We start from the raw sequence: 22,894 nt of genomic DNA on the forward strand, positions 1-22,894 counted from the left end.
TTTTCAACTTTAAACGCGAATATCTCGAAAACTATAAGCTTCCTGCGGCTATAACTACATATATTCTTGATCTGGAGAATCTCCTCTATCCGACCATACCCATTTTATTCTTGATATCCTGGGACGGCCAACTAAAGATTCAGTTAGTTCGATATTGTAGATTAAATTTAATTTATATATTCCTAAATCTGAAAAGAGGATACGCATTTTAAGCAATTGTAAATGCTAAAATATTTTACATTTATTTTAACTTAAAGAGCTTTCAATTCGGGGATTCATTAATTGATATTATAAATAATTATTTTTAAAGCCCATATGTGTATTGAAATTTATTTGTACCTTATATCAAGAGAATATAGCAGTATGAACATTTCATTCATCATTTGTTTAGTAATAGTTTTTAAAGGAAAGTTTCAGCTCATTTTCCTTGAAGGATTAACATAAAATACAAAATTAACATAAAGTGAGTAGACCTTATAATTCAATCTATAAATTGGTACAAGACATATGGCAAAATATGGAGGGCGACATCTAGTTGACAAGTTTTCATTCTAAATTTCATTAAAATTAACAAATGTCAATTGGTACTTGGCAACGCTGCGGTGGCCGTGATTGTCGGAATCAATTTTTGATATTGTCGATGAGACGTGTGGTTTTTAGTAAAAAATTAAATCAAAAATTGTTTAAAAATACTCAAAAAGAATAAGAAAAAGGTAAGTTTTGTGCAAAAGAATTAAGTGTAAAATGGAAAGACATGTTGATGCATTTATATATTAAGTTTTCAAAAGTTATATTATTTCACAATTGAGATGAGACAGTGTAGTAGTCATGATGACTGCAACACGGTTGGGTAGCTAGGTAGACTTGTAGACAAAATGTCGACTATTGAGAAATTGACCAGATAGTACTAAAAATTCAGTATAAAAAAAAACTTAAGGCAAAAATTATGAATAGTATTATTTAGCACATCGTTTACATACATTTTGTAAAGATTTCGGTTTATGCAGTGTATTTTTATTTCGGTATTGATTTTTCGTTGCTTATATCCATCAGTGTTTGGAATCGTATTTAAGCTCTTAAATTGACATTTATTGTAAATAAATTCAAGTTTTAAGTATGTAATATTATATATTGGATATGTCATGTAGAAATGTGAAGGAACCAATTTGAAATTCTTGTATGAAAATACAAAAGTCGAACATATTTGAGAAATCGAAGAAGGTGTATGCAACGACCAAACAGCCCCCATTTTGCTCTTTATCGTGCGTTCATAACGATCTGCAACGTAAACCTCCAGCGCAAATGGCGTGTCTTGGCTCCATGTGTGTCAAGTCCATGTGCCTGTTGTATTTAGTGTTCAGCCAGCTCGTGTTTGTTCGCATTTGCTTTTTATTTAGTTTTCGGTTGAGTTCGTCGGTGCTCTTTGTGAGACCAAAGTGTTTTCTCAATAATAACCGACATGGTTCAACTGCAATTCGTATTTATGGGTCACATTTGAGAATATAATTTATTAATATTTAATAAAAGTTAAATTTGTTAATTTTTATAATAATTGTTTACGCGAGTGCTAATAAAAGTGAGAATTTAAAAATGTTCAAGTTTTTGGAATGAAAAGTATGGTGCAAATGCTTTGTTTTTGTGTACTAATTTGATATCAAAGCACCGAATTCGGTGTAATGCAAGAATGTTGTTTTTCACTATTTTACAGATTCTTTTGCATGATATAAATAATTTGTTTTTATTTATTATTGGCAAATTTATGTATACAAAATGTTGTCGACTAATTTTAATTACCACAAAATGGAGGGTATACATATGTTTCTTAAACGAAATATTTGCCAACTTATCACACTTTTAGGAAATAAAAACAGAACTTATTTTCTGCATTAAATTTTTCATATCTGTACAATTAATGTAGGACTGGAATTATATAGTTTTAAATAAATAAGGAAGTAAAAAAAAATTAATATTCAATTTCAAAGTATTATGGTATTTCACAATAGTTAAACCGAAGCAACGTTCTAAAAATGTCATACATGAAACTTGATTTTCTATCTCAACAATTTATTCCGAAAATGAAGTATTGCCTTAGACAATGATCCGAGCTAAATTTCATGAAGGTTTATTGCCAAATAAAAAAGTTTAATATACGTGGACTGGTTCAGTTTGTATGATAGCTCTTTTCTATATGACCCCGATATCGGCGTTTCCGACAAATGAACAGTGTATACAGACTGACAGACATGGCAAGTCATTCTCAGTTCGCTTACGTAAAACTCACTGATCTTATGTTGGCCGGCGTTATTAGCAATTGTCCGTCTCGCTGATCGGTGAGTTCCAAAATAAACAGGACTTTTTGAATCTAGCGCTCCCTGGTGACGCCATCTATATGTCGACTGGTGCGTTATCGGTGCGAAAATGAGCTTTAAACAAAAAGCCAATATTAAATTTTGATTTAAAATTGGTAAACTTTTACCGAAACGTTTGAGTTGATGAAATGCCGATGATTGCCTATACCGTAGCAGAGTGGACGAGTGGTTTCAACGTTTTTAAAGTGGTCGTGAGGATATATGTAAATGACGATCAACATGTGGGCCAATCAAAATCCGTGATCACCGGAAATTCCATCGAAACTGTGCCTGAATTCATCAAAAATCAGCCGAAATCATCATTGAAATCGTGGAATCGAATTGAAAATCTCCAAAACATCAATTTATCGCATTTTGACAGAACATTTGTGCTTACGAAAGGTGTATGCACGGTTTGTTCCGCACAAATTGACTGACGACCAAAAATTGTTTAGAATCCAACATTCAAAGGAAGATTATTTGACCAAAATCACATTTTAACCATTAACCACTTCCCGTATTCACCCCATATCAGGTGCGATTTCTTCCTCTTCGGAAAAATGCATTTGTCCATGAAAGGAAAGCGTTATGCAGACGTAGAGGTTATTCAAAAGGCTTGCACCGGGATAAAACACTCGTTCGACATGCTTTTGGACCGTGCAAAAAGCTGTATTGAAGCAAAAGGAGACTATTTTGAATAAATTTTATTGATTTTGCCGAAAAAACCATTTGTTCTGTTTTTTTTAGTCCTGTTTACTTTGGAACACACTTGTATATATACTTTATAGGGTCTCGGACGTTTCCTTCTAAGTGTTATAAACTCAATTAAAGTTAATATACCCTCAAGTTAAAGTTAATACACCCACTTCATCGTTACTTATTCGATTTAAAGAATCTCTGTTTTTTTTGCCAAATACTCTAATTAGACAAAAGTTGCTACTACCACACCTCAAATCAAAAAATATTCTAAACAATTACTATAGTAACATAAATTGAATTAGAATTTGACCTTGCGATAAATTCATTTACATATTTTTAAGAGCAGTTTATATAGTGCAATAAAACAAAAAAAGAAATAATAACATTTTCATTAATTCATACATTATTAGTAAGATAGATTTGCTATACAAAAAGTAGAATAGAAAGAGAGACTTCAACACAACTTTGAATTTTGCTTTTCTTCTTTTCGTTCTCTATCATGAAACACATATACATATGAATGGATCATAAAAAAATCTACATAATTTGGCAAGTAAAAAAAGCAAATTTACACTATGAAGTTTCGTGCCATGATGCAGGATCCTGAGTACATGCGAGAATTTCTCTATATTATACAAACATTATCGAAATTGGCAAAAGCTTGTGTAATGAAAATATCTATGGACAAAGTCTACTTTGTTGCCAATGAGGAATCCGGTAGTACCGCGCCATTAGTATGGGTGGAAATTGATCCGAAGCAATATTTCGCTGAGTACACAATGCAAGGTGTCGACAGTGAAAAAGATCCACATATTGTGCTAAATATACCGACATTGAATTTGGGAACTGCACTTTCCTTACTCCGTAACAATCCTTCCTACTGTAAATTGAAGCTTACAAATTTACAGTTTCCTTGTTTAACAGTTGACATTGATGCGGCAACTAAGAGTTCAGATAAATCTCGTCGCGCCATGCATCACGTACCTGTGGATGTGATACCACGCTGTGATTGGCCACATTTCGCCGTTCCTTCTATTCCAGAATGTAAGCTAGTGTTAAATGTGCCATCCAACCGTTTAATACGTGGTTTAATTGATAAAATAAAGAATCTCTCGCCGACAATAATATTTTACGCCACTTCTGCCGGTGAGATGAATTTGGTTGCCGAAACAGATATGGCAACAATAACAACACGTTATCAAAATCTTGAATTACGCACCATAAATCCAGGTGATGGCGACAAGAGCAAAGAGCAAATAGAGGCATCTTGTTCGGTGGATTGTAAGAAAACTGCATTATTTTTCTCGGCTCTGCAAATACCATCAACAGAATTATCGTGTGGCATAGCTGATGATCGACTCATACATTTAGAAGTAAATGTCCGCGATGGCGTTACCATTCACTCCAAATTGCCAGCTGTTTGTATATAAGCATCAACCAACTGAACAATAAACTCACAATTTTTTCCACAACATTAACCTATCAGTATTATTTAATGCATTGTAGGGTAAGTGTGTCAGTGATCGGACACTATTCATGTTTTGCATTTTAACTAAGAAAATCGTTAAAACTGGCATGCTTTGAAAAATCTCAATCGAAGCAGCAATCGATTTATAACGGTATGATAATCATAATTTTCTGATAATTGCGTCAACGACTTTATTAAAGAAATTTTAGTTGGTGCACAAATCGCTAAGTGGGAAAAATTGTTTTTTCTTGCTAGTGATATAGAGATTTTTATAGTTAAGAATTTTAAATTATTGTGCGTAAAAATGTCTTAGTAAATATTTAGTTTTGGTAAATAACTCGGGATAAAAATCTTGTTAAAAAAAACATCATTTTATTGATAAATTCAACTGTTCGGTTAAAGAATTAAAATTAAGTCAAATTACAATCCACATAGTCTCTGGTTCCTAGAAATGGAGATAAAGTACGCATTCCAATATCTGGGTAGGCCATTTTTAGAATGAATAATGAACAAAACGGGTCCCTACTAAGGACGCTATGGAAAAGGCGTTAACAGACATTCAAAATAATGCGTTAAGCTTCCAAAAAGCATCCAGTATTTATGGAATTCTTAAGTCCATCATTCAATATCACCTTAACGAAAAAGTGTCGTGAGTTCTTTTTGACTGAGGTCATTTATTTCATTAATTTTCGGCGTATGAGGTACACATAAGGACATAAATAAAAATTGAGCAATTTGCGCAGTCTGAAGTTGCTACGTATACAAATGAAAGTCTGAAAGCGTAAATAAAAATGAGTACGTCATTTCGACGTATCATTCATTATCTTACTAGGTTTAAAAATGGAAAGCCGAGTTGGAAGTTGTATACGATATTCTCAAATCCTGGGTTGTCCGTCAGAGAAACTGAATAAAGAAATGAATAAACTGAACTGAATAAAGACATAGCTGCACTTAGCAAGGATTTATTTAGAAAGTGGTTTTCCGAGCTGCTTAATAATGCTTAATTAAAAACAAGGATAAAAGCAGGAAAAGTTATCGCAGCGAATGGTAACAAAAACTTCTACCAAATGTCGTCTGAGTCAGAAAAGGTTACTATAACAGTATCAATTTTTATATGCGCTAATGGCACTTCCTCCGATGGTTATTTTCCCTTACTTAAGTCCACCAAAAGTTATAGTAAACAGCATGCTTAGGCCGTACTGAAAATAGGTACAGTAGAGGCCCGCTAATCCGGACATGGCCTAATCCGGACATGGCCTAATCCGGATTCCACTGTAATCCGGACAGGGTTAAAAAACTAAAAATTTCTATTATGTCCCTTGTAATGAAAATGTTAAATATTTTGCCTCGAAAAAGAGAGCTTTTGAATTTTTTTATAACATCGTCTGCGATAGCATTTAGAAATATTTGGATATACCCCTTTATTATTTTAAATGTATTTGTATTTCGTGGTTTTTCTAACTGACGTGTATGTATGAGTATCATTAGTCGCCAAAACCACAATTTCAAAAGCTGGATATCAGCAATCGGCTCTTGATAATACATATATAACTTTGAAGCGAACGTTTCTGAGGATATAAAAGAGTAACTATACAAAAGATTACTAAGAATACGAGAGGAAAAATACATACCTCTTTAAAACATTATCATTTATTTAATAATTTAATTAATAAAATTTCCTTATATTTGATGATCTGTCAAATTCAAATCCATAAATGTTTAAACTTTACATATGTACATTTGTTCAATAACAAAATATACAATCCAGTACCAGTGAAATCTGGAGAATTACTTTTGCCAGCTTTCTTCTCTTAATCATGCCATTTGGGAAGTTTGCAGTTACATATATATACATACATATATACCACAATATGAATGTAGATACATACATCGGGATATTTAATGTGAACTTCGCAACAAAGTCGGTGACATGTACTCAACCTTATTAAGCCAGTGTCGTTGCCAGGGATAATGGGATGCCCAACTTATTCCAGTGTGAGAGCGCCTCAAAATAAGCGTTATTTATAACATTTTCCACTATGGCCAGATCGAACAAAATAAGAATTTTTGGGCATTGATATTAAAACACCCAACAGTTATTACGATCGCAAATTATTGTATATTGGACTTTTAAGATATGGCGATATCAGAGGCAGCGGAGATCAAAATAAGTTTTTGGTAAAAATTTTACCTTCATTAAACGAAAAAAAAACATAAAAGTTAACTTCGGTTGCACGGAAGCTATAATAGCTTTTACAAATAAAAAAAAACTCTATACAAGAACTTGATGGGTCAGTTGGTAAGGCGCTTCGGAGGTTGTTCTGTTGCTTTGGGCATATATTATCCCAAATTTCATAAAGATAATTTGTCATATAAAAAAGTTTTCCATACAAGCACTTGTTTTTGATCAGACAGTTTGTTAAGCAGCTATATGCTTTAGTGGTCCGATATCGGTGGTTCCGACAAATAAGTAGCTTCTTGGTTTGTGCCAAATCTAGTTATCTAGTTAGAGTAGTTCGCGTATACAGACGTACAACACAATTTTGGCTGGTAGTTAAAGTGGCAAGGATGTTGTCAGGATCTATTAGTTTCCATATAAAGTCGGTGTATCGATGTATTTAAAAATTCAATCTTTACAACCGAATATTAGTAAATCACTATGTGAAATTTTAATTTTTAGCTGGATATGTTTTTTTTTTTGCTTTTGCTTCAACAAAATAGACACTACAGACCAATTTTTAAGCTCTGTTTTTAAATAAATATTGTTAAACAGGAATGACTAAAAATTACTTTTGAATCTTATTATGTTCGTAATTTTTTGCCTGATGTTTTTTTTTTTTTTTTTATATTTTTCCGACAATATTATTTTCGTGAACACAGCTGTACAAGTATATATCTTATGGGGTCTCCGATGTTTTCTTCTAGGTGTTAAAGCGTTCGTGGCAACCTTATATTCTCTGTTCAGGGACAATTTAAATATGATTGTAGGCAATAAAATTAATATTTGTAAGAATTTAACTTCTGTGATGCAGAACATCTTGTCCACTTTGTGTTAGAAAAAAGTTTTCGGATTTTATTTCTAAAATAAATTTCTCATTAACTTCAGCCTTCTGTTCGAATAATTTACAAATTTTGACACATCTTGCATACTTGATATTTCATTAAAACTAATTTGGAGATTGGATGTAAGCGCCAATGCATTGTTTTCCAGGCAAAAAGAAATTGGCATTTAGTGAATAATGCGACCTTGAAAATATAATACTGAAGAAAATTTTAAGCTTTTGCCAGCACTGTAGGCAGGCATGCACATATGTATGTACGTGTATTTATATACATAAACACGCGCACAAGTATGTACGTAAAGTAAATAGAGAATCCAGTTTTATTTTGAAACTGTGGATCAACGTTTAAAATCTTGTGCCAACTACCGTCTTCAGAATCTGGTATCTGGTCTATACAGAGTTCTTTTATCAATTTTGTTTATTTTTTTCAATATTTTTGTGCTTCGCTCTCAAATGCAGCGATACTTGCTGATCTACATACTACTTATGTGTACATATTTGCTGTGCCCAGAGAACTTTGATTTGTTTGCGTATAAATATATTTATGTATTTGTTTTTGACTGATTAACTTGAGTTATTGAGTGGGGTCATTGCGTACTCTTTGCCGCCAGAGCGCATTCGCTGCTCTCCAAATTTTACCTCGAATGTGGCCTGATAGCTTTACATACATACATATGTATGCATATGTATGTGTATATGTAAATATTTGGTGTTCTCTGTTTCACTGTTGCCACTGCCCTGTTCATCAACATTCATTTTGGTTATAAGCTCGGTGTTTTATTTAATATTTGTTTGTGATTTAATTTTCAATGGTTCGCATTCAACTCGTTTGGCGATGGACATGACGAATTTCTTTATTTGTTCCTTTATACTTATCATGGTTTTGGTCACTCATATTTATGTGAAATGAGAATTCATGTGTTTGTTGCCTTATATTGTTATTGTTTGTAGCAAAGTGATTTTTTTTTTATTGATATACTTTTGCTTTCGTTTAGCTCAGCTATGTACTTTTATATTTTATGTTCTTAATATGAAGAAGCGAAAAATTTAAGCAAATAATGTCAACAAATAATAAAGCATACTATCCAGAACAACCGAATAAATTACTTAAATACTGCAAAGGAACTCGAGATAATTTGTGATTTTTGAAATTAATAATTATTTTTTTACTCTTGCAACATGAGTTAACAGAGTATAATAGTTTTGTTCACCTAACGGTTGTTTGTATCACCTAACATTAAATGATCAGAATTTTTTTTAAACCATGTTATTTCGGCCATTTTTACGTTAAAATGTTTTATATTTATTTTTAGTAACTTATTTTAGATGTGATATTATATAAAAAAGAACAAACACTTAATTAAATCAAGTTATTTTTCTCTGAAAATTGTTTTTGTTGAACGTTCACCTATTTCGGCTGCACACCGGAATAATATACTTCTAGAATTCTATAAAAAAATGCATATGTGTGTGAATTTTTATATGAGTAGTGAATAATGTAAAAAATTACTATATTACTCGTTATCAGGTTGAGGTTGGCTCTCCACTAGTTACTGGCGTCTACTCCATGGAATGGAATACCACGCTTTCTTAATACCACCACCAATTCTGACCTGGAACCATTGGTCCATACCATAAAAATGCACGCCACACCATGATATTACTCCCACCATGTTTTAGCTCTTTTTTGTTGTATTTTAGGTTTAAGGTTCCCTCCAGATGATTAGCGAACTTTTTACCATCGGGTCCAATTCAATTTACTTTTGTTTCCTCGCTCCATAATACTCCTTTCCAAAGACTTTCATAACTCCCTCCATAAACCTTAGGAAAGTAATCCTTCTTCTTCTTCTTCTTTACTGGCGTAGAAATCGCTTCCGCGGTTGTAGCCGAGTTAACAACAGCGTTTCTTCTTTTTGCAATGTGGCTCCAATTTGAGATTCCAAACGAAGTCAGGTCCTTCTCTACCTAATCTCTCCAACGGAGTCAGAGCTAGAGTGTTTCCGTCCATGCAGACGCATGACCTAGTCAGCGTAGCCGCTGTCTTTTAATTCGCTGAACTATGCCAATGTCGTCGTATATCTCATACAGCTCATCGTTCCATCGAATACGATATTCGCCATCTCCATAGCGCAAATGACCATAAATCTTCCGCAGAACATTTCTCTCGAAAACTCGTAACGTCGACTCATTAGATGTTGTCATCGTCCATGCTTCTGCACCATATACTGGCAAGACGGGTATAATGAGTGACTTATAGAGTTTTGTTTTGTTCGAGGATGGAGTCATGTGTAGAAGTTCACGCAAGTGAGGAAAGTTTTTTGATCGCCATTTACTTGGCCGGAAACGATTCTTTTACATATGACTCAAGCAGCTCACGACTTCCGGTATTAGACCAAGTATTCTCTGGGGAGCCAAAGAACATCCGTTTGGAGGCGAGCCAAACTCAGGGTTGTGCGCTATGGGACGGCATTTCGAGCTCTTTACGTACAGCTGCAACCGAAACCATTTGTTTTCGAAAAATGCAAAAGAACAGTTGGTACGGCGAGGAGCGTCGTCTCGCAACGTTACGGTCGACCACAACACGTGCGGGATGGAAGAGATAATCCTCGAAAATTCTACGAAAAAATTCGGCGGCTAACCTCTGGTTTTACGTGATTTTATTTTTGTACTTGAGAAAGCGTGTTTTCTAATAACGATGCATATTTGTGCTTAGAATGAATAAAATCTGTTAATTATTTGTTGATTGCTCTTTAAAAGGTGTGTTATGATCAGTGAATGTGTAGCATGTGCCGATTCGCCATGCACAATAATGCGTCCACTTGACTGGTGTTGTTTTCTAAATGGTCAAAATAAATCAATGTCAATATTCCGATATAAAATATTACGCACCCTGTTGGTTATATACTATTCTACTCCAACAGGTAAGATGTACATACATACATATGTATTTATGTATGTTGTACATAGTATTTACTGCAAGCGCTTCACATCTGTTACAACGTCAATGCTAATACAGTGAAGTGTAAATGCGTCATAACTCTTGTTTTCTAAAAAGTATTTTATTACATACATATGTATGTATGTAAAACCGTTTGTTAGCATTAACAAATTTCGTGTGCTTATCAGCATAAGAAAACGTTGTTTTTGATATTTGTACCTAAGTATAAAAATTGCGTACTTCCAAAGCTTTTCAGCACAGAACAGCAGTGAGCAAAGAAAAATATTATAGGTCGAGAATATTAAAGTGACTTCAAATGCAGTTTGTTGACCCCATTTTGAAAACGAGAAACGTACTCAACGTGTTTCGAGGTCGTGTCCTGGGTGAGACCACATGCGGAGAGTCGCAGTTTTGGAATGAAGACGCAAAGGGTAGAAGGGCGCATTCAACATACATTCACACTATATACATACGTACAATATATTTTAATTCACTGCATACGTACTGATTGTAATTAAGTTGTGTTAAGTAAAATCTGCCGAAACTTAGCAAAGTACCAAAAACAATAGGCACCACAAACCTACAATCGAAATATTTATTGAAAAAACATGTGCATTAAATAATACATTGTTTGCTTTGTAGACACAAGAGAAACAACAATGTGTGCCTTATTTTGTTGTTTTTGCCATTGAAACGCAGCCTTTGTGATTGCTGTTTATTTTCAAACGCTGTTGTCATATGTTTGCTCTTACGCGTACAGGTCAAACGACTCTATACGTAAGTACATATATGTATATGTACATACATACATACACCTTTCAATCTAAACACAAGTAAGGCCGTTTACTTCTCAGCTCAAAGTAATTACCACACTTGTCAGCGACATGAACTCGTGCAAAAGCCCGCTTGGAAGCAGTGGTGGTGCGGTGGATGCACGAGGCTACTAGGGGACATAACCAGAAACCAGAACCAACCGTTCAGCAATACCGATAATAAGTAACACCAAGTTGTTGGATATTACATATGTATGTAGATATGCGGAAAACCCGAGTGCGAACATGTGGCTAAATAGGAGTTTGCTCTCAGTGTATCCCGAATGTTTGGAGAGTTGAGTGAACTGCTAAACTACATATATTTGCCTGTTGACAACGTATGATCCGACTCATATGTTTTGTGAGAGGAAGAGAGCCGCATGTCCAAACTCGTGAGTTCAACTCGTGTGAATGGCCTGCGTTTGCAAAGTAGCTAGTGGCAGCAAAATTTTGCTTTCAGTCTCTTCTTTGAACTCGGTGCGGTAACAACTTGGTAAACAGTTTCGATAGTAACAACAGTTATGTATATATATTTATTTATATATACATTAAATATATAAATATAAATTATATAAAACGTTTTGTTCTATGTGATTACGGCCGTTGCTAGACGGTGCAGCGAGCGAGGAGATATTAACCGAAATGGTAGAAAAGGTTTTGTATATAATGTATATATAAATGCATATAAGTATGTATGCATGTATATTCGTAAATATAGCAAAATTAAACTCCTCGTACTCGCAAGCAGTGAAAAGAAATGATTGCCGATAAAGCCAAAGCCTTACAGCTCAGGGGAGCGACAAAACCGAAAGCAGCTGATACATACATGCACAAATATATCCATGTCGGCTAGTATATAATACGCCATAATTAACAAAGCAAGATGTGGACACAATATATTATATTGAAAATATAAGGAACTCCAAGTGAATACATTTGCCGTAGTGAGTGTCGTATTATATAAAAAAAGTAAATAAAAAAACAAAACAACGCAAAAAGTATAATATCTAAATGTAACGCAAAAAAAAATTTAAATCAAATTCAATGATGTTTCGTAATTAAAAGACACCGCAACAGTTTCAATTCTTCGGTAAGCATAAGACAACGGTGTTGACGAGGAATTTTTAAGTGCTAAAAAGTAAGCAGTTATAAAATATTTTAATAAAAAAATAACTGCTAGTCGAGAATACAAGATCTTAATAATTTTTATATGCAATAATAGTGTTACATATAAATTTCATATACATATATGTGGTATTATGTACATAATGTACATATAATATATAGATATGGAAAGTCTTAAATTAATGGATCATACTGTTTAAGGTACGGAGCTTCAGTAAATAAACCAAAAGGTGCATTTGACTATTGGTTAGTGAGTATATACTCGCATATATGTACATCATATTGCGTATTTGAATGTGTGCATATGTGAATCACACACGTATGTACATATATTTATATCATGATTATATATATGTATGTATATACTTAATGTTTTATATCAAGCAACTACGACATTTTGTTGTGCCGAGGCGTTCATCATTCTCTCTCCTCCCCCTAACGTTTACCATTTCGTTTTCATTGCCTTTTGCTGCGCTGTCAGTATGTCGTCGTTCGACATCGCCGTCATCTGAGCACCAGACATCGTCGGTTTCTATTTTATTTTAATTTGCTTTGCAATGCGGTGCGCAGCTGCCATTACTTTGTACATCGATTTTATATTTAGTAGACATTTTCCGTTTTTCTCTATGCAATATACATAAATGACAAATGAAAGAAGTTAAAAAAGAAAAACTAATTTGAAAAATGCTTAAGACGGTGCTATTTAAATTGCACTTCCGCAAGATGCGTATGTATATATGTATGTATGTGTGTAGGGGAAGCGGATACTTTGTTGGTGGATATAAAAAATAACGCATACCCATATATACCTGTTTACATTATTACATTGTGCCTTATATACTGCAGGCGAAGTGAGAAAAACTCCATTTTGGAAAAGATACACTCTGTTTGCGTTTTTTGGAACAAATTCATTAGCACTAATAAGTTAAAATAATTTTAAACAAGATTTCCCTACTTAATAACACTTTTCTTTCCCGGCGTAATATTATAATTGCTTTCTACTGATATTCTCCATAATTTGTTAAATACATAAATTTCAAACATGTGAGTATGTGAAATTTGTATTGTAGCACGGATTTGTACTTACATACATTTAAATAGTGCGTATGATGAGCAGAAGGGGTTAAACTTGAATTTTTACCTTATAATAATAATGAATTATGGTAACTTATATGTTATTTTTCGTTACAGCTCCTTAACTAAGTTAGGCATTGTTTTAACTGTAAATGTTAAGAAATTAAAATATTAAAAAAAAAAATTGGCAGAAATTCGCATTGTACTCTGGAAAAAATGAGAATTATTTTTGATCTACACAAAAAAGGCAATAATCCAACTCAGATTGCCAAAATTAAGAATGCCATATATTTAAAAAATTGCGTTAAATTTTAGAAAATAGTACTTTGGAGCGATAAAACAAAAGTGATTCGTATTGGATCCGATGGCGAACCATACACCACAAAAACCGTTAAGCACAGCAGTTTAGTGGGATGGTCTGGTCTGAGGAGCGTTTTCCTGGTATGGCGTTGGACCATTGATGAGGATAGATGTCCATTCGCACGACAGTCGTTTCTACGTAACCGAAAGGGACTCGAATTTTTCATCTGGCCAAGGACTGTCAACTCGGTAGTATTCTGCCGCTACAGACAGTAACATATGGTGGAATGAACCCATTTTCATACCTTAGGATTCTCAAAACTACTATGGAACCATTCGCGTTCGAATCGATGTCTGAGAATTCGATTTTTATGCAAAACTCTCAAGTACTTTAACAATACTCGCATTTGTACAGTGTACTCATTACAATATTATTAACAACTTAACATGGGTATGAAAACCAATTAGTCAGACCGACATATACAGTGTTTTTCCCCATACGATCGTCATTCGTTATAAGCTGAATTGAGTTACAGCTATAGAATAAAATTTGTAAAGATATAATAGATGTAAGCTTTCGTAATAAAACTGCGCTCTTATTAACTTTTCAATCACCCCTTTTGAGATAATATAACGTAAAGAGAGGAACCAGGAAGCAGTTGGTGGTTAGATTTTTTTTTTCATAATATTAGTATATATAATTTGTTTGACCACTGTATTTGGTTTTGAAAAGAAGTCACTTAACGAGAATTTATTCCGGACTTCTTGAAGATAAAATACATATCATAGAAATCACATCGAATTATTTTTATATTAAAAACTTATGGGACCTCGACTAATATTAAGAATATTTAATTTTTTGTCTTCTGAAATTCTTCGTTATTGCCTTGTAAAGAATTCATGTTTTTTCATTGCTTATAATATACATACAAATGTACATTTGTAGTTATATAACGTTTAATGATCTTTTTATTTATCTAATAGAAATTTATTGACCAATAATTTATTTTGAAGTGCAAAATTTTTATATCACACATGTTTAACAGGCACCGAGCTACATAAATAAGTAAACATATATGTGTGTACCTACCTTAATACATATTTGTTATCTTCTTATATATGTACATATAAGAATCGATGTGTTATTTTATATACCAACCACGGTTTACATATTATATACCTATATTTAAAAGCAGCCTTAAAGTACATAGTAAATTCGTTCGCAATAGAGTTTCATTAACTTGAATTCCACACTACCAACTGTTATACTCTCGTCTCGGAAAAGGGTAGTGTTGCAATGGCTTTTGTTACTGTTATCAGCAGTGAACGAATGTAGAGTAAAAGGAGGAAGTACTCAATTTCACGGTTCGTTTTAAGCATTCACCAGGGGAAATATTGTTAATAGGGTAGATTTTTATTATTATAATGTATTTATTTATTTATATAAATATAATGTGACAGGGAATTTTGGTTAAATTGAAAAAGTAAAAGCTTATAAATTAATCTATTCGCCAGTTTTTAGTTGTAAGCAACTGTATTTTAGTATATCGTCACCTGCAATGCAAAATAACGTATCATCAAAAAATTCGAAATTGAATGTCTTATACATAGATTACGCTTCACTACTTCAAATTACTTACATAATATTACATATGTTCAACATTTTCTGGTTCTCCGATCAAATATAAACTAGTTTTAACTAGTATTAAAATTTTGTTTCACTCATGTTCCATTTTATTTCGTGTTTCATTCAAGCCACTGTAAATTTCCGAAAATGTCGTTACGTTATTTTGCATTTCAGGTGACGATATGTATCTGTCAGTTTAGGATTAATTAAAAATCCTTAATAATACATTTCTTAATTCAAGTAGGATTGTTATAAGCTAGTATAGGTATGTATAAACACCATTCAGTTCATTACACACTTTTTTATATTTTTAGACCATGTTTGGTAAAGATTTGAAAAAATGTTGCAAATGTGGCGAAAATTTGGAAATTTTTGATTGATAATAGTTATGTTCATGTGTTTAAAAGTGCTGAGTGTCGGTCAAGCCGTTGAAATACAATGGAGGGAAGTTTGAAGACACAGTTTTGGGAAAATCGCGCTCCGAACATCTCCTTCTAACTGCTGTATCTTTAAAACAACTTACAATTTTGAAAACGCGCTTTTATACCGTATTTTAGACAGGTGTTAAGAAAGCAATTTGTAAGAAATAAAAAACAAAATGTCCTTTTTCGAATGAGTTCCATGCATTTGATACGGTTGCTTGTACTTGACTTTGAAACGCAACTTACTTAATTGGTTTTACTGTAGGTTTAGGGTTGTTTTTCAATTCGTTTGCAGGGTAGATTTTCCTAATTTTCAAAGTTCAACAAAACCAAAAATAACCCTTTAAATACGATTTTTTAAAACAAAAGTCATCTTTTTTACAGTTTAGCATTTTTAAACTTCATAGAACTCAAAGGCTGTTATTCAATTCAAGACAGCTAAGATGAATACAGTCATAGACAGAGAAATAGCACACTTTGAGAATGTAATAAAAAGATGTGTATTTTCGATATAAACAGAAAACAAATTTCATTTTTTCATTAGCATCACATAAAGTAAGAAATAAGTGAGCTATTTACAAAAAATTAAAAAGTATTATTCGATACTTAAAAAAAAATGATTAAGTTTCCCATTGCGTGTTTAGGTCTGGACACAGAAGTAGCACAGTAGGCCGATTCTGCGGAAATTAAATAAATGTATTAGAAATCTAAAAAGTATTATAGCTTTTACGCACTTAGAACGTTAATATTATGTTGTGTGCCCACAATTTTTTAAAATTGCTTGGCATCGTCTGGGCGTGCTCTCCACTAATATCTGACACATCGTTTGTGGGATTGCGTACCATGTCTCCTTGCATTCGGTACAAAGTTCTTTCGAATTTTTGAAATATTTCTTGGCAATCTGTATCTTAAAGTCGCTCCATAAATTTTCCATCGAGTTCGATCGGGACTTTGGGCTGGCCACCTCGGGACGTTAATACTTTCTTCAGTGAGCCAGTTCTTCATACTTTAAGCTGCGTGCTTTGGATTATTGTCATGCATAAAAATCCAATTCACTGGCATCGATTCTTAATCGAATGGTTCTATGGTATTTTTGAGAATGTTTAGGTATACAAATTGGTCCATTCTACCATCTATCCTTACCAATGATCCAACACCGCTCCCTAGACCATTACGCTACCTCCGCCGTGCTAACAGTTTTTGTAGTGTATCTGGAGTTATACGCCTGACACCTGGGACGATGGAGAAATGGTTTTCCATCCTATCCGATACGGTTCATCTTAGTTTCATCGCTCCACAGAATCGTTTTCCAAAATTTGACGTCATTTTCTAAATTTTCTTTCGCTCTTATGTTTTCTTTTTGCCAGGTGTGGTTTTTTTCTACACATTCGTCCAAACAACAGATCATCATGTGCGAAGACGTCTACAAATCTACGGCTTAACGTATCCAGCCCAAATTCGTTGTTTATTTCCGCCATAATCTCTCGGGATGATTTAAAAGGATCACCCTTGCTTTTTCTAATTATGGCTGTATCGACAAGTTCCGTTGTTTTACGCCCAGAAGCTTTGTGGATTTTTTTATTTTTGAGCAAATTTGGATCCCTTTTAACAAAATCGAACAACTCATAATTTTGGCAATCTGAGTTGGACTTTTGCCTTTTGTAAGGACCAAATATTATTATTATTTTTTCCAGAGAACAATGCATATTTCTGCCGATTTTGAAAATATGTTAATTTTTTTATAGTTATAGTTAAAACAGTGTATTTTTTGCACGATTGCTAATTAATAATGAGTATTTGTACAAATAACTAAGGTGTGCTATTTCATTGTCCAACCAAACTTCGTTATACTCCGAGTAACAACAAAATAGTAGGCATGATAATGGCATGCGCTTACCGTTATAAGTTATGCCATACATAAAAGTGGAAAATTGTTAAGATTCACTTACTCGATAAAACTGAAAACTTATTTGAATAACTTATTTTGAAAGTGTGCTATTTCTCTGTCCATGACTGTATATGCATTCAATAATTTGGATGGATGTTCACTACGATAGATATTGGATCGATGTTGCGTAGGCTTAACATGTAAAAGAAAAAATTAAATGCAACTGAGAAGAATTTAACAAAACAATGTTTTCTCATATTTCGGATGTGCCAATGTTAAAAGCAAGAATTAATTAATTTTATAAATAAAAATAACCGAAAATTGAACACTTCATGAGCAAATATTGTCATGTCCATGTCCCTTCAAAAAGTCTCAGAAAAGTTCATCGCAAGGTCTTAGTTTCCAGGCAAAACCCTATTCTACTTACTTCAAGTCCTTATCATATTATGTTTATAGAAAATGTTGCTGCTCTTTTAATGACTCGATCGTATAGATTTATGTACATTTGTTGTTTTTAATTCCTCATTTCCTTGTTTGCTATGTTGGAACTCATCTCTTTGCCATTTCATGTAAGGCTGTGTTCACAAGAGGATTCTTTTGTAGTCCAAACAGTTTTTTTTAGGTGAGGAGACGACGATGAAGAATGTACCTACTACTGGTGCTTGCGTGACACGCTTTGTATTTTTGTTCGTAAAAGTTCGCTGAAAATGTGATATGAAAGGGATTGCAGAAAATTGACGCACTCGCGTAGCTCGTATGAACGCTGCCTAAGAGCGAGGAAAAAGTTCTATTGATTTAAGTGCAAAAGAGTACGTGGATATTATTAAAGATTTACAACTTCCTTTTATTTTATTCTTATTTCCTTCTGCGAATTTATTTGACTTATGACTCATGGATTCGCCATTCTCTTAAGGTTAGACAAATCAATTGTGTGTTTCAATAAAGGTATTTTCTTGCCATTTTCTAATTACATACTTCCAATAATGTCGCTGTAGCTCTTTTAATGACTGTATGTGTATAAAACAAACTAGATGTTGCTCAGCAATTGCGAGTGCAATCAAACATTCACAGAAATCATTCTTCGCTGGTTATTGTTTATTAGAAAATTGTTAAATAAGCTTACTACTCGCTGAGAATTTTTTCAAATTGTACTTTGATAAATATGTACGAGTATCTATGTTTGTTGCTATTTCACAAATTGTGCCATTATATTACTTCTGGGTTTCTCACAGTAGATAAATGTATGTATGAATGCATGAGTTTGTAGATACATATGTATATATGTATATACATATATGAGTACATGTACTTGTATATTCATAAAACCATAACTACATATATATATGTATGTACAGATATGTATGTATGTATATATTGTATTTATTCATATTTGCCGTTGAATAATCTCGTACGTGTTCCATTTCAACGGCCTTGATCTCATTTTCTTGCCCACTGTTGCAGTCAGCGATTTACACTCAAACGTACAATTTGTTTAACAAAACAACAACAATAAGATGAAAAAAGAAAAACTACAACAGCATGGAGAAAATGAGCGTGAAAAGTGAAGTAGCATGTCGATACGGCAATTTTTCGAATGACATATTATAAAATGGCTTCGGGTTAGAATTTGATGATATTTCGACGCTAAGTTTCGTTGTTCATACATATGTACATACATATTTGCATATATGATTACGTAGATATGTAGCCGTAAATGATGAGAAATGAAAATGCCTTGCAGGTGCAATCTTTCCTTGGAAAGGCTTTTGAAAGCATTTTCACTTCTAGAATTTTTACGTGCTTGTGGCAGTTCATAATTCTTAGGAAGAATATATATTAATAAATTATTATAAATATATATCTGTACTTGGATGTTATAAACCAGAGGTGTTATGGCATAGCTCACTCGGTTCACTGCAATAGTTTAGCATTGGTTTCAACTCATTTCTGCTGCATGGAGGCCGTTGATTTGAGTTTCATTTGTATCAAGTGCAGGTCTATTAAAACTATGAAAAAACATTCTGTTCGTATATTTATGTTTTTGAAGGTCTTATACGAATCCACCAATCTTTTATGAAAAATTCGCGTGTTTTTCGAATTGTGAAAAAACTATTAGTGATATCTATGCTAACTTTTCAAAATATTCATTAGTATATTTATCGTTTTTGAGGCTTGAATTCTTCGGTTATTCGTGATTATATCGCCAAATTTTATATGACCGCATTCGCCTGATTTACTTCAATCTTCAGCAAACACCGTTTGACCACTCCGAGGACACCGTTTTGACTCAATTGAGTATATAAAAGCTGAATCGAAGAAGGCTCTGATGGCCATCACGACGGAGGATTTTTCCAGGTGCTATGATGACTGGAAAACTCGTTGGCATAAGGATATTGCAGCGGGAGGGGATTACTTTGAAAGAGATGAAATGGACAAAATTCTCCTTTCAATTTGATCACAAAATAGTTTGTTCCCAACAGTTCTTGTTAATTTAGCGTTATTATACATATAATATGCTTAAGTAAAATATGCTACTAATGCTCAGCCTCTCATTTGGGCCTAATAAAAGTGAAAACACGATTGGTTCCAAAATCACTAAATTTTTTCAAAAACAGCGTCGTGTTAACATCTGTAAAACAATGCTTTCCGACTACTGGGATGTTATGAAACATTATTACTCTGGCATTGAGTCTTGGATATATGCTAACGAGACGGATATAGACTATCAATCGGCCAAATATCGTGGCAAAGGTGAGCCGAAGCCGAAAAAACCACGTCAAAGCAAGTCAAAAATCCAGATTATGTTCACAGTTTTCTTCGATTAACGAGGTGTGGTGCACTCCGAATCCGACCGGCCAAACTGTCAACAAGACAGACAGACAATTTGAGTGTTATGCGTCTTTTGCGCGAATCTATTCGTAAATAGAGGCCAGAATTATGGGCCGAAAACTCTTGGTTTTTGCATCACGATAATGCACCGTCACATACTGCATTGATTCCTCGTGAGTTTTATGCCTAATTTTCAACCAATATCGTGACTTCTGACTAACTGGCCAACTCAAACGGTCGCTACGGAGGAAACCGTTTTAAGTCAATTGAAGACATTAAACGTGAAGGCTATTCCGGAAATAGACTTTGTTGGGACGACATTGTCTTTGAAAATTAAAATAAAAATTTTAAAATTATGAACAAAGTCTTAATATTTTTTTGCTCATATTGGAATACTGGTGCTAATCCATACGACCCTAAATTTTTGATTTAGATCCAACACCCTCTTATGTATGTCACAGCACCCAATTAATTTTTATTAACGCCGCTGTGCTTCAGTGTATTTGGGGTCAAAATCTTTACATCGCGGACCCCGAACGTAAGTTTTTCCATCTGGTGACAATCTATTTATTTTCGTTTCATCCGGAAATAGGACTCTTTTGCCACTCCTTAGAGTCCAATGACGATATTTCTTGTCGATTTCAAGTCGTTTTTTACGATTTCGGCCTTACAGCAGTGGCTTCTTCCGTCCTCGTAAAGAGTGCTTTTCCTCGTAAACGTCTATTGACAGTTTCAACCTTTGGTGCACAATCATTGTCCTCAAAAACTCGCCCCCTAATTATTATTTTTTAATTCGACGATTCGATCGTCATCTCTAGCGGAGGTTAAAAGAAATCTCTTGTATGGATTTGTGGATTTTAAAATACTGAACAGCGTTTAAAGCCATTATTGTCGAGATCTTTGACGATTGCGTAATCTTGAAATTTCTAATCAGTACGCATATCAATAATAATGCCTTTCCTACTTTCTTCACAGGATTTGTTTCTGCCCATTTTACACCAAGCTAAACCATCATCAAGGAACCATTTTAAAATTTAAATCAAGCAAAAATTGTTAAATGGTTAAGTTAATATGCTGCTGAGTATGAAATATACACCTTGTCAAGAAAGTATTTTCATTTAAATCTCCCGCTTATATGGAAGACAGATAATTTTTTTTTCCTAGGTTGGTACAACTGTCCTTAATTATTATGCGAAAAATTAGCGCGATCTGTCAACCAGTGTGTTTACTTTCTTAACAGGATGTATAATCGCACCCTGATATACATATGTACATAAGTATACATATGTATACTGCGTAGTTCATATTCGTTATTAACTACTTATCTATCAAAGTTCATATAACATGAAACGAGTGCGAAAGTACTGAACATTTTAGATGGTAACTGTCTTGTCTTCTCGGACATACATACATACATATAGAGCATTGTTTTATATTTTTTTTACTTGCTCTGAGATAAACAAGAGCATAGTATATAGACAGCCCTCTGACGCATTGTAGAAACCTACAAGTAACAAATCCTATCATTTTCACCCATACATACGCAGGCGGAAGCTTATAGAATGACAGAAATTATATTAAGAATGCCATAGAATAAGGGAGACACAGGGCCAAAGGCCAGGCACTTCGTTAGGGTTTCCTAAATATTCTACTACTAAAACGGCCAAATGCCTTAAAAAAATCAAGAGTGTGTTGCCGTGTTATGCTATACAATTTATTACTGTAAGTACGTTTTTGTTAAATTTTCAAATAATTTCGATAATTAAAATTCATAAAGATGTAATTTACCTAGTTTTGTCCTAGTCCTTTTATTTAAATCTCTGTGCCAAAAAATCAACTACAGTAGAGGCGCGCTAATCCGGACATGGCCTAATCCGGATTCCACTGTAACCCGGAGAGGGTTAAAAAACTCAAAATTTCTATTATGTCCCTGGTAATCCGGACCGATATTCTCTATCCGTATTCTCTAATCCGGATCACATGTTTATTGTTCACTACATTCGCTTTAATGCTTTATTGGTTTAAGTTTGTTTTGGTTTTTTGGAACATGTGTATTATTTGTTATAATAAACAAACAGAAATTTATAAATATTTTTTCATAATACTTAGTTCTGACATGTCTTTGGTAATCCGGATTTCCTTATATTCCGGATAGGGGCCGGTTTTAATTGATCCGGATTAGCGGGCCTCTACTGTATTTCGATCAGGTGATCTCAGCTGTTGACGACCATATGATTCTTTTGTTACTTGTATGATTCTACAATGCTCTGACGTACGAATAGCCAAATATACAGACCAAATG

At 33.6% G+C, this 22,894-nt stretch overlaps 2 protein-coding genes across 6 annotated transcripts in view; both read left to right on the top strand.

Annotated features, from left to right (window-relative positions):
* Positions 1-607: 607 nt before the first annotated feature.
* On the top strand, positions 608-4,525 carry LOC126751138 (checkpoint protein HUS1). 3 transcript variants are annotated; one of them, XM_050461144.1, is made up of 3 exons: positions 608-713; positions 3,602-3,911; positions 3,972-4,525. In XM_050461144.1, the coding sequence occupies exons 2-3, from the start codon at positions 3,623-3,625 to the stop codon at positions 4,475-4,477; spliced, it is 795 nt and encodes a 264-aa protein (XP_050317101.1). In that variant the 5' UTR covers positions 608-713; positions 3,602-3,622; the 3' UTR covers positions 4,478-4,525. The 3 variants fall into 3 exon arrangements, with proteins under 3 accessions (XP_050317101.1, XP_050317099.1, XP_050317100.1); XM_050461142.1 differs by having other exon boundaries at positions 3,602-4,525; XM_050461143.1 differs by having other exon boundaries at positions 3,611-4,525.
* LOC126751136 (uncharacterized) overlaps positions 1,593-22,894 on the top strand; it is a 44,924-nt gene continuing 23,622 nt past the window's right edge. The window contains exon 1 of one of the 3 annotated variants that reach the window (XM_050461141.1): positions 1,593-1,614. The gene's annotated coding sequence lies outside the window, so the exon portion shown is untranslated. Of the gene's footprint in view, positions 1,615-12,004; positions 12,466-12,580; positions 12,699-22,894 lie in introns of those variants that run through there. The other 2 variants (XM_050461139.1, XM_050461140.1) reach the window with 2 other exon arrangements.

The sequence above is a fragment of the Bactrocera neohumeralis genome, chromosome 2 (assembly GCF_024586455.1).
Source record: "Bactrocera neohumeralis isolate Rockhampton chromosome 2, APGP_CSIRO_Bneo_wtdbg2-racon-allhic-juicebox.fasta_v2, whole genome shotgun sequence".
In the NCBI taxonomy this organism is placed as follows: domain Eukaryota; kingdom Metazoa; phylum Arthropoda; class Insecta; order Diptera; family Tephritidae; genus Bactrocera; species Bactrocera neohumeralis.

What these genes read in the sequence shown, in the direction of transcription:
- LOC126751138 (XM_050461142.1), top strand. Translation starts at nt 3,623, where the DNA reads ATGAAGTTTCGTGCCATGATGCAGGATCCTGAGTACATGCGAGAATTT.